Below are 13,253 nucleotides of genomic sequence, written 5' to 3'. Positions count from 1 at the left end.
AAAAGTTGGTGGCTAAGATTTGGAGAGGAAAAAAAGTTGACGAAACATATTGAATTAATTAACCAATTGGTACAAGATTTGAATTTGACCATGTCATGAAATTTTACTTTTTGTTCTTACCAAAGATACTAGAGCATTTTACCAAGATTAATCTAGTAATTAAGGAAGAATAAAAGGAGAAATTTAAATCTTTTCTACTAATAAAAATTAATAATAATGATAATTAATATTTATCAATAAAAAAACATGACAAAATAAAAAAGCAGTTTTGAGTTTATTCAATGGAAAAATATGAGCCTGTACAACAAAATTCAAGGTGCAAGAATTCCCAATCCATGAGCCTTTTTACACTCCCAAGTCCCAAACTATTCTTCTTAAGCTACAGAGTCATATGTCTATATAAGATACAAGTAGAAAAGAACAAATTGAAAGGTTATGGACGATAGGCAAAGTACCAGTAGTTGGATGATACTGCATTAACGTCTAGTAATGAGAAGACAAGTTTTTTAGCACTTGGCTCGCAATACAAAAGCAATAGAACGATTACTCGATTCTTAAGTACTGCAAAACAATCATCATAAAGTAACATCCATATGTTCAATAAGAAACTCGTGTTATGGCGTACAAAGGGAAAAATTTAAATTGTCTTGTCTTGACATTCTTAATTACTTTTGTCTTATAGTGTTAATGTTTCTTTTGATTCATACGGTAAAATTCAACTCTGAGCACTAGGCAAAACTGACAGGTTGTACTTCTCTAAAGATATGTTGCAAAAATTATTTGTGGTCCCACTCTTTCTAAACAATAGCGGTCCAGTGTCAAAGCTATTATATAACGGCTAGCTAGGATCTCTCAACGGATCGAAGCTCTGAAGTCTATATAAAACTTGAAGGTGTTTGTGTTAAATTTGTTGAATCATAAGAAAATAATCTGAGACAAAACAAACAAGTGTTGTAACACTGTCAGTTTACTGGACGAAGGAAACTTGAGCAAATTGAGTGAATCTTAGCTTTGCTAGGTTTGCGAGTTTCATTGTATATGAGCTTATTGTGTAAATACTCTTTGAGTGATTAAGAATACATTTTCTATCAAACATATACTGTTTGTGAAAGACAATAGTGGCTTAATGACAGAATACTTAGGTCTTAATCTCAAGAGGAGATTAAGTGTAGTGTCAGGAGTGGCCTAAAGAGTACTCGTTATAGCCAGAAGTGGCATAGAGAATACTTGATTGTAATCGAAGAATCGATTAGTTGAACTCTTCAAGGTTTGAATGAGAACTAGATGTAACCCAAAAGTTTGGCTGAACCAGTATAAAACCTTGGTGTTTTCTTTATTGCTTCTATATAACTAGTTTGTTTCTATAAGTTACTCCTGCACTACTATATCCAATTTTTGTGAATTGGTTTTCTAAGCATTAAGTGATTTCAAAACAACTTGGACGAAGCCTATCGTCCATTGATATTTATTTGAGTAAAACTTTTAAAAGTTTTTGGAAGACTAAGTTTTTATCCATCACATTATTCAACCCTTCTTCTAGTGTGTTTCAGGTACTTCAGGACAAGGGTTGGGTTATGAAATCAGCAAGAACTTGTCCTTTCATTACTCGTTATGGAACATACGTTAAAGAATATAGATTTAATTTAATCACTCATTTCCTTAAATATCCATGAAATCTATTAAAAAAATACCAGACAATATCAAACTTGCATAAAACCAATACCTCATTGGGCAGTAAATAATCCTTGAGTTTTGTAAACACGCATGAAATAAAGACAAGCATAATTTCTCAATAGGAATATATCTACATTCAACATCAAGTAATAATCGAATCAAATAATATATGGCTATTTCGATCCCATCTTCAGTATCTTGTGCTTAAAGGAATTTATACTCTTCTGCAATTGAAATGTACAATTTCAAAGGATTGCATGGTATTGGTGGAACTAATATTACAAGTGCAACTGGTACTTACTTAATTTGGTCAAAGGCTTGTTGTTGTACATCTCCCCAAATGAATTCATCTTTGTTTTTTACTTTCAACAATACTAAAAATGTCTTCATTTTTCCAGTGGAATTGGCTATGAATTGACGAAAGAAATTAACCATGGGAAAGTTTAAGTTTTGGGAAGAGATTGATCAACCTTGTTATTGCCAAGCCACGGTCCAACTTTTGTTCAATTGCATCATGCTTTCCTCTCCTCTTGGCCTAAGTGTATTGTTATCTTTCCATTAGAAGGTCATGCAAATTACAATCAAGGATTGCTTCTCTGAAACCATTGAGCAACCAAGAAAGGGGATTCATTAAACAAATTTTGCCATCATTTGATAACAAACCATTGAAGTCTCAAAAGATACACCAAGGGAAGGTAGTATCTGATGCCATAGAACAAAAAAAGTTCAAAGACTTTCTTCTTTTGTTTTTGATAGGGTAGCCATAGAAGGTCGTTAATCTCCATCGTGAAAGGATTTTTCCAGAGCGGTGCCAAACCACCACTACTTCCATTGGCATCCACTAAGAACAAGAATCAAGTCATGATGAAATTTTATTTCTTCTATACATATAGTGTGAGCAAGTGTTTGGCACAATCCACATGATATAACAAGACAATATCCCATAAGATAAGAAATATGCTAGGGTCGGCTAAATCCTGACAGTTCCAACTGGGTAAAGTCATTATCCCGGGAGGGCCTAACTGGGTAGGTCAATTAATTCAATGCTACTAGCTAAATTTCAAGTAAAAGTGAGTTATTAAGAAACATAGAGAAAAAGAATCTTCATCTACTTCATAAAACTCAAGGCATGAAAAAAAAAAGTTGAAGCACATAAATGCCTAGACTAAAAATAATCAAAACAAATGTCTCACCTATGAAAATGTATTAGACATTGTAAAATTATCAAACCAAAAACTAAATTAGGGGCTTCATGCTTTTTAAGTTTTGTTCTAACACCAACTAAACATAGTGAGAAATCAGTGTGTTCTTCAAGGTTTGGAGCAAAGGATATTCGAGCCCTAGATCATTCCCATCAAGGTTAAGGTTCTCCATGTCTGGCATCTCCATGCGAAGGGAAGGTCAAGGATTAGGAGTGGTTAAGGGAGAAAGCGGGTAAGGTTCACTCTGCAATGAAGGAAAACTCAAATTCTCATACATTATGGGCAAAATCTCTCAAGGGAGAGGAAATTCTTACAAGGTGAGAAAAAAAGACATATATAATTTGATCAAATTAGATCTTAATTAAGTTGTTTTTTTCTTTCAAATAAACTAATAATTATAAATGTTATTAATTATCTTCCACCATTTAAACACGATTAACAAATGAGGTAAGCAGAGTCAACATCACTTGGTTAACAAATGATGCAATCAAATAAGTTTGGTCATTGATTAAGCTTTTTTATCAACATATATTAATTATTAGTATGTGTTGAGGTGTTTGGCAAGTGTACCAAATCGCTCTAAGTAGTAATTCTCGAAAGTTCGAGTATCATTTTCACAGGGATTTTATTGCACTTTATTGAATACTCTTCAAATTGTAAGTAAAAGTAAATAGTAAAAACAGGAATAGGCACAAGAATAAATTGTTACTACTAGATCAAATAATTTAGGAAGACAATTGATGAAAATGCCAAGACCGGACAAACCTAATTGGCCTACGATGAATGAATTTATGATGTTCATTACCAATGCAGTTGAATTAGTTCTACCCACATCTATTAATTTTACTTGCCCCTGATGCCTCACGATGACAAACCTATTTTAACTACCTATCTCCCAAATACCTTTTGTGAAGATTCAATAATTAAAATGCATTAAGGTTAAATTCTAGATGTTGCTAAATGCATGGGCATTGGGCCATCATTCAATGCCTAGCAATGCTAGCCCGACGATCCTTTTCTTAGTTTGTTCTATTAGGTGTTACCCTTTTCCAAGTGTATAACCCCTAAAACTGATGCATGCATTACTTCTTAAATCCTTATTAGGAAATACCCTCTCTCGAGCGAATAAAACCCAAAAGAAATTCAAGACATAAATGCAAGATAAAAAGAAAAGAATCAGAACATAAAACCTAGAATGAATCCTCTTTGCATTGATAACTCTTGAAGTACACCATACATCGTTGGCTTTTTAGGCCTGCCAAGCCCTAGCTATGGGATTAGCCGCTCATGGCCATTGAGGGGCTTTACAACTGGGGTGAAGGAAAGAATGGATAAAAGCAAAGAATATAGAGAGAAAGGGAGAGCTCAGGCTTGGAATGCTAAGAGAAGTGCTCTGAGGCGAGGTGTACTCTCCCTTGGCTTGGATCTCTATTTATAGGTGTAGAAATGGGCTTTGGGCCTTCAAAGGCGCGCTTAGCGCGACAACACGCGCTTAGCACGTTTAGATTGTGCGCTTAGCGCCTGCTGCAGGCTTAGTGTGTGCTTATGTTGGAACGCCTCGCTTAGCGCCTGTGTTTCCTTCCACGCTTAGCGCGTGACGCGCGCTAAGCGCGCGTGTTGGGCTGGGCCTGCTTCAGATTTTCTTCTTTTTCTTCAATTTCTGTTGCCTTTTTGCTTGTTGTACCTTCAGTTTTCATATCTGCAGGCAAAAATTCAACTAAATTAATTTTCTAACTTTTAATCACAAATAACTGCTAAATAATTAATTTTAAGCCAAAATTTGACTAATTTTATACTATTAATTCACAATTATTTAACAGTTATCAATATGGTTAGTTTTTGCTAGTGAGGGATTTGAACCCATGATCTCTCCTCCATTTCTTTTTCCCTTAATCACTAGACCAACTTTATATCTTCATTTTTTAAGGACTTAATTAAGTTTTTCATATCTGAAATATAGATCATTTTTAGATTACTACTTAACATTCATTTTTTTCCAACTAAGTACCTTAAAAAAATTTAATATCATTTTACTACCTGTTGTTAGTCATCTTCTGTTAAGTGATGATGTGACCTTCAATGATGTAGTAATGACGTGTTAGTGATTGACGTGATAACGTGACACTATGTTTACTACGTCATCACTTAACAAAAGACCAATGACAAGTAGTAAGTTGAAACATGAAAATTTTTCAGGTAGGTATTGGACAAAAATTGAATTTTTAGGTAGTAATCTAAAAATGACCTATTTTTCAGGTATAAAAAATTTATTTAAATCATATATAATTGGTATTTTACGGTCTATGATCAATGTAAACATATAAAATGTTATGTCTTTCTTCACTCTTCCTTCAATATTCTCTGGATCCAAAATATATATCTCACCATTTGATCTTGTTGGTTCTCTTTTAGCTTTGTCCAAATATTAAAAATATTTAGTTTTTTGACGAGTTATTTTAATTAATTTTTAGTTTCTTAAGTCTATATAAAATTAAATTACATATATGTTCATCAAGTTATTTTAATTAATTTTTAATTTTTTGACAAGCTTACAAATATTTAATTAAATAAAAATGTTTGGAAATAATTTTTTCTTATTGACTTACAAGATTTGCTTTTAAATATGACTTAAATTTGTGATTACCATTTTATTTTTATTTTAAATAAAATAATAAAATTTATCATTTATCATTTTATCTATAATTAAATTATTTATTTTGATAAAACCCCTCCTTCTCATTTGTTAACTAAAAAATTGTTTTTCAGATTGGCTTATTAAGTTTTTCATACTTGGAAAATTGACTGTTTTTAAATTAGTATCTAAAAAATCATTTTTTTATCAAATAACTACTTAAAAAATTGTTTTAATTTATTACCTGTAATCAGTCCCTTTCCGTTAAGTGATAATATGATAGAGAAAGTGTCACATTATCACGTCCAATCACTAACACGTCATTAAAGGTGATGATATGACAATGAGGTATCTATGACAAAGCATAATGACATGACACTTTATTTGTCACATTATCACTTAATGGAAGTCAACGATATGTAGTGAAATAAAATTGAATTTTTTTAGATACTTGGTTGAAAAAAATGAATGTTAGGTAATAATCTAAAAACAACTTATATTCAAGGCTTGAAAAACTTAATTAAGTCTTATGAGTTCATTTATTTTTTGTGAGTTGACTCGTGTGTAAACTCTTTTTTAGTAGATTCTAGGTAGACTTGATAAACTTTTAGTAAACTCTATAGACTCTCGAGTTTACTATTGAGTCAACAAGTCATCAAGTTAAAAAATTAGACCAAAACCTAAGTCATTTTGAGTTATTTTATGTTTGTTTAGGGTTCAACATACCTTCATTTAGTGTGTTCTTCCCAGATTAAAAAAGTTTCACCTCTAATAACATCAAATCTTAATGGAAATGTTCTACCACTACTATATCATCTGCAAGTTATTATTTAGTAGTGATGCATTATTAAACTTGGTTATTTATGTATTGTAAAATTTATGATTTATTATTTTACTTTATGTTGTTGAAATATTTAATTGATATGTTATTTATAGATATTTTGTTGTTATTTTTACATAAAGTGATGGTCTCTTACGATTTACGAATCAAGTCTATGAAACCTTTATAAATATAAGTAAACTTACAAATTTAATAATCTTGATGGTAGTTATCAGATGTTTATTTTATTTAAGTAAATGACTGTATTGCATTATTCTAATTTGTTTTCACATTTTGATTTCATTAAAATGAATGCATACAATTTAGATTTCTTTTGCCAACAATTTTCCTTTAAAATTGGTAGTCGTGTTTTAATTTTAATTAAAATTAATTTTGAAGTAAACTAATTTTAAAAAATATTTATCTCAAACAAATTTATAGTAAAAGTGACACTTATCTTGACATTAGACTGGTCTATTACAATTATAGATTGACTAAATTCTAAATCTTAAATCTTAAAACTCTAAACTCATTAGAATAAACCTAGTGGTAGAGAATTTACATAAATATTTTTAAATCATTTTCTTTTGTTAACACGTTTATGTGAGTTGGGTTTTGAGAGTTTATAGAAACTGGACATGCCTCAAGTTCAAAGAATGTTAATTTAGAGAAGCTTTTCATTCAAATATTTTTGTACCAATATTTTTGTGAAAAAAATAAATTGATTCATAAATGTTCAAAGCCATCCAAATTGATACAGCACGACACACATCAGTCTGCAGAAAATCTGAAATGCTTTTTTTAAACAGAGAAAATCTAAAATGATAAGCAACTTTACCTAATTAATTAAGGAATGCTTGTACAACTTTCACCCTAAAACTTCCTCTTTTTCACATATTTAAATTTATTGAATCTATTTACAATTACAATTTTTTTTTCTTTTGATTTGAGTAAGTCTTACTTTTAGTTTTAAAAAAAGAATCTTTAGGTAAATGGATTATTAATGCGTAAAATGCGAGCTAATAGTCCAACATGAATAAAAAATAATACCAACAGGGATCATTCTTTTTTCCATAGAAAAATGTAGCCATATTATGGGGTCCTTAGGGGCAATTTATTGCCGTATCATGCTTGTGGATCCAGACTCTTTTGAGGCATTTCTTCTTCCCAATAATTTATAATGGGAAAAAGAGTTTGGTTGGTTAGGCTGTAGGTCATTTCACAACACAACCAATAATTTGATTTCCAGTGAAATTTTTGTAGTTTTGGAAAAAGAAAAATGTCGATAATGATTGAAAACTTACCATTAGCCTTAAGTTGCAATTATAATATCATGTGTTGTATAAGGACATCTATAAGCATACTATTCATTAATTAATGAAGAGACATGCAAACCCATTCATGGGATTCTAGTAGCTTTAAGACAGCCAATGAATTACGAAGATGCAACAATGATGTTAATCATGTAAAGATGTACCTCTGCTTTGTTTTCTAATGACTTTTTCTTTGTTTTTAAACCTTAAGAAGATCATAAAGAAGGGGTAAATTAGAACTTACGGAACACTCTATCATAAGTATGTTACAACTTAAGAAGACTGTGCAGTAATAGAACCGCCTACAAGATCAAGAAAAAAATTTCCATTTAGGAAACATTAACAAAATCTTTACCATATTTTAACTATTTTGTTAGCATTATCTTAAACACACAATTAGTTGGATTCTAAAATAGAGTGTTCGTAAAATGTTATTTTTGCTTATCCAATTTCATTTATTTGATCTCTTTAAATATGACGTATTTAGTCCCACTCCCACACATAAACACTTAACTGACAAAACAAATAGAATATTATGGAAAACTAACAAATTGACCATTCAAGAACGATAAGTAATTTTAAGAGGATTAAATTATAATTTTTTTTAAATGGAGGACTATATATTTAAAATCATGATATTTAGAGGTACTTAAAAATATACTTAATTCATAAATAAATAAATACTTATGATTCTAAATATATCATGAAGAACATTTCTTCATGTCTAAGACAATTTTAGTCAAACATTCAGCACTATCAACCTTCAATAATCTTCTATCCATGCATAAATACAGAAAGTTATGTCAAAATAACATTATACTCAAACTACTATGTTGTTACACTTTTTTTCTATCAACAGAAATCTAAGATGGATACCTAGAGATTTACAATAACTCACATATTCTCCTCAATTAACTAAGTTGTTACACATGTTTATGTGGAGAAGGTCATGACACGAAGCTACTACTATATATAAAGAGAAAAGGTGGGAACCACAATGTTGCATCTTGTTACCACACCTGTTCTTATGCCCCCACACGTCCCCAATGTTTATGGAGAAATTTCGGTTGATTGGGGTCCTAAGTCAAAGTGACATATCACATTTCCAAAAGCACAGATCGATTTGACTAAAGTTGCAATTTTATAACCGTAATTGTGGTCCTTTAAGAGATTAGAAATCTAAACTATCTTTAATTAGTTATAAACTAGATAGTGATGTATCAGCAATGAATTAGCACACCCTCCCTCACCTAACTTCCAACTACCACCTCCTACTAGCTAAAAGTTATGAATGAAAAATTAAAAATTGCAATGGTGGTTGATATTTTTCTAATTCTCTATTTGATAAACGTGCAATGTCAGAATCCTCTGAATTGAGGGAACAATAATTGGCTGCTTAAACTAAAAGTTGTTGCATAACTGAAAACTAACATTTCATCAAATGAAGATTACAAATGGAAAAAAAGTATGGTCTCTAAAGATAAAGAACTGTAAAATAATCTCAAGTAGATAAAGAACATAATGAAAAATGAAATGGTATTGCTGTGAGACCTAACCATAACAAACAATGTAACTTCTTGTAGGTGAGATTTTCAAAATCTGCCACCAAATGATCCCACTTCCTGGCCTACATAATTATTCAGATTCCTTTGCACTTTTGTAGGTTCAATTCTATGGCCAGAACATGGAATTTGATAGGGGCACTGTGGATAAAGAGCATTTTTTTTTCATCACAGTTCCTGTGGTTTATCCACTACAGCCAAACTCACATACTAGCTACAAATTCTTGGACATAAGCACATTCTTGACAGCAAAAGAATCTCTGTAATTTCCCATCAAAACTCTGCAATTAGTATCAGGATCAGTAGCATCAAAGAAATTCTTTGGACACTGTCCATGTCACATGCTCACTTGTTTTACCAAACAAAGTCTCACAAATCTAAAAAATGAACTCAGTAATTTGGGAGCCAGATTTGGAATTCTAGAAATTGGCAGCTTTAGTTTCAAGATATAATTCCTCATTTGATTTTACCCCTTGACATCAACATCAACTGTCCTGAAATCTGTTTGGTAGTCAATTGCACATTTTGTGAGCAGAACACTTACTCTTTTTTTTTCTTGCTAATTTCTCATATATAAATGTTATATTGTCTCCAACCACATCATTGTTAATGATGAACATGAAGAATTTCAAAGTGTGCAGCACCATTGCAGCCAAAGTGACCAATACCACACACACACAAAAAAATCACAAAAACCCTCATGGATTCTAGAACATAATTTCTTCAAGTTTCTTGAGGACTTGCTTTATGTTAGGTCTAACTGAGGGTGAAGGGGAGCAACAAGCCATAGCAAGTTGAAAGACTTTGAGAATGCATTCTTCCGTCACTGGAATGCTATCATCTCTGCTGTTCCTGAGAAGAATGGCAGGATGGTATAAATCAGCAATTCTGTGTCCAAGGACTGCATTTCTCATGAAATTTGGCAAATAGAAATCCTCGTCAGGAGTTGGATGCTCGTTGATAGGTTCCTTTCCTGAAAGCAATTCCAGCAAAATCACACCGAGGCTATAAATATCACTCTCTTCACTTGCATCCTTCATTTTGATGAGCTCAGGTGCCTTGTAACCCTGAGCTGCTGAACTTTCAAGCATTTCTTGGCCAGCCGTTGGATTCAACAGAAGATGTAGGCCGGAATCCGAGATGTACGGCTGGTAGGAGCGGTCCAGAAGAATGTTTTTAGACTTGAGGTTTCCATGAATAATAGGCTTCTCCTGTGATGTGTGAAGATGCTCTAGTCCTTTGGCTATACCAATGGATATTCTACATATGTTAGACCATTTGTAACACTCTCCATTTCCATCTGCTAAGTGAACATCTTTGATCAATAAATGAAATATATAACTCAAAATAAAAACCACTCTATAAGGTGTGAAGAGTAGGACTAATGAATCAAATAGCTTGTTTGAAATCTTCTGTCTAGTTATTTGATCACTTGCCCCTCTTAATGTATACATTTCCTAGTGTCAATAAAATTAAACGAAAAGATGAATGAATACCAATGCCATCAAATGACCTAAACATATGAAAATTAAAATTGAGTAGTGTTAATATCAACCTGGAAAATGTTACTAAAACAAAAAACAGAAAGAAAAAGTTGTATTCCTGCTCTGTCACTAGAAAAGAAAAGTCTATTCGTTAAAGTACACATCAAAATTAAAAGATTTACATAATTCCTATATTGCTTCCTTTTAAAACAATAAAAAAAGAAATAATACATATTCCAACACAACATCATCTCTACTGTGTAAAAATGATGTAACTTTTTGCTGTGCAAATATCATTCAATTGTCTTTTTTTTTTCAACAGCATTCAATTGTCTGTTAAAGTAACTATTAACATTTACAGTCAACACAAAAACAATTTGCTTCTTCATCAATGTTTCTTCTTTAATTCCCAAATCCCCACAATTCAACACTCTCCATCTTCTAAGAAAAACCTAACAGCAAAACCAGTTTAAGCAGTGAATGATTTGTCACAAGCCTAACAGAAAAATTAGAGATCAAACCCATTATTATATTGCTAAAATCAAGACACACAACACCAAAAAGAAGATCCACAAAGAAAACAAGACACACAAAATTTCATTTCAAAGAACATTTTATTTACCTCTTATAAATTGAGTGAGACTCCCATGCCTATAGAAGGGATGAACAAGAAGCTTCTCACCCCTTGGCCCAGTGTAGAACCCCAGAAGAGGAACCAAGTTAGGGTGCCTTATCCTTCCAAGAAAGTGAATCATCTCATCCAATTCTTCTCCCCTTGCAGTGCACACTGGCCTCAGAAACCTGAGCAGGCTCACCTTGTTGCTCCTCTGCAACAAAGCCTTGTACAGTGTTCCATAGTTGGATTTTCCAATCACTTCACCAGGAGCATCCAAAATGTCACATATTGTAAGGTCCTCTCCACCCTGAAAGATCATCAAATCCTCCTTCTGAGCCATTTCCTCATCCTCCTTGTGTTCTGAACTCTCAATGTCTTTACTCTCATTATACTTTGACACCCTTCTCTTGCTATAGAACAAATAAACAGCAACAAACACTAAAAAAGTAGCTGAAGCTAGTCCAAGCACTAGTATCAACATGGAGGGGGTAGGTTTCTTTCTTCTCGCTTCACTGAAAAATCTGATCTTTTTAGTGAACTCGATGACACAAAATAAGAGGGTCAGATTAAATGAGATGATTAAGATCTGGGGTTGTGATGAGTCATGAGAGAGATTGAAAGGGGGCACATGTTGATGGAAAAGTGGACTAATTTTTAGAGGGGAAAAAATAAGATGATAATATTCCCATGTGGGTATATAGGACAAGGAGAAGCATTGTTAAGGGAAACTTTGTAGTTGTTTAGTGGAACCCAATTTTTTTTAAGGTGGTGGGAAATTAGTACTTACATGAGGTGGTGGAAGTGGTGGCTAAGCTAAAATGTGCAATAATTGAAGCAGAAATGGACATAAGAGAAGGTTAAGTAAGTAAGTTGGAATGAATGAAGGAAAGAGGGATTTGTGTTGTGAGGAACATACACGCTGGATGGAAATGGAATGAATGAATGTGAATGCAATGTGAGACAGATCTAAGGCATGTGATGGTTCTATCCTCAATTTTTGACTCTCGTGTCTCTGCTGATGTTATGTGATGATGTGAAAATTACTAATTTGCCACACACCCCACAAGGACCAATAAGGGTGCTTTTATTATTATTGGGGTGAGTCCTAGATTTATACTTGAAAAGTATGGTGCCCCAAATATCATTACTACATCATGTACTACAAAGAGAAAATAGGATCTCGACTCAAGTGTAAAATTTTGGTTGATAGCATACAATTTTATACACTGAATCCATTAAATTCATTATATATTGATTTCTTTTTGAAAAAAATAATTCTATATCATTTTTAAGATTATAAATATTGGTGGAGTTGTACATATAAATATTCAAATTATTATATTTACAGTAATTTTAATTAGTTGATAGTTTTAAAAAAATTGTGCTAATAATATATTTAAATTAAATTTTATTGTTTCAAATAAATATAACTGAAATACATTAATATATGACTGTATATGTAAAATAAAAAAGTCTTTCAAGTAAAAAGCTGAACCAATCACTCAATTAATTAGACTGATTTCTTATTAATTGAGAATTTAAAACTTTTTTAAGTTGTATATTTACTTATAATTACAATTCTTAAGAATTATGATAGGAATTTTATACCTTTAAAAAAAGGAGTTGATAGGTACACCCAGCATTATTATTGGTGCACTCAACAACTTTTAAAATTATTGAAATTGCCCATGCTGCCCCTACTACTCCTTCTTTCTCTCTTTTCATGAACAGTGCCGCCATAACAATGCTTCCATTTACTGCACCCAGCACCCAGCTTTTAAAAGGGAGTTGCTAGGTGCACCCAGCAACTTTTAAAATTATCGAAATTGCCCCTGCTGCCCTTGCTGCTCCTTCTTTCTCTCTTTTCATGAACAGTGCTTCCATTTACTGCACCCAGCACCCAGCTTTTAAAAACGGCACAATGCTTCCATTTGCACATCCTCTCCTTTT

At 32.2% G+C, this 13,253-nt stretch overlaps 1 protein-coding gene across 1 annotated transcript; it reads right to left on the bottom strand.

Moving 5' to 3' along the window:
- Positions 1–9,052: 9,052 nt before the first annotated feature.
- LOC100788898 (putative kinase-like protein TMKL1) lies at positions 9,053–12,338 on the bottom strand. The gene is made up of 2 exons (XM_003531751.5): positions 11,310–12,338; positions 9,053–10,503 (listed from the first exon to the last, which is right to left on the bottom strand). Exons 1-2 carry the CDS (start codon positions 11,782–11,784, stop codon positions 9,911–9,913), a joined length of 1,068 nt encoding a protein of 355 aa, XP_003531799.1. The 5' UTR covers positions 11,785–12,338; the 3' UTR covers positions 9,053–9,910.
- Positions 12,339–13,253: the final 915 nt, after the last annotated feature.

Source organism: Glycine max, chromosome 8 (assembly GCF_000004515.6).
Source record: "Glycine max cultivar Williams 82 chromosome 8, Glycine_max_v4.0, whole genome shotgun sequence".
NCBI classification, from domain to species: domain Eukaryota; kingdom Viridiplantae; phylum Streptophyta; class Magnoliopsida; order Fabales; family Fabaceae; genus Glycine; species Glycine max.
This window is presented reverse-complemented; position numbering and strand designations above follow the sequence as displayed.

Excerpts from the sequence above, each read along its gene's own strand:
- LOC100788898 (XM_003531751.5), bottom strand. The coding sequence starts at position 11,784 with ATGTTGATACTAGTGCTTGGACTAGCTTCAGCTACTTTTTTAGTGTTT. Across the intron at positions 10,504-11,309 it reads TCTCACTCAATTTATAAGAG|ATGGAAATGGAGAGTGTTAC; the intron begins GTAAATAAAATG and ends TTCACTTAGCAG.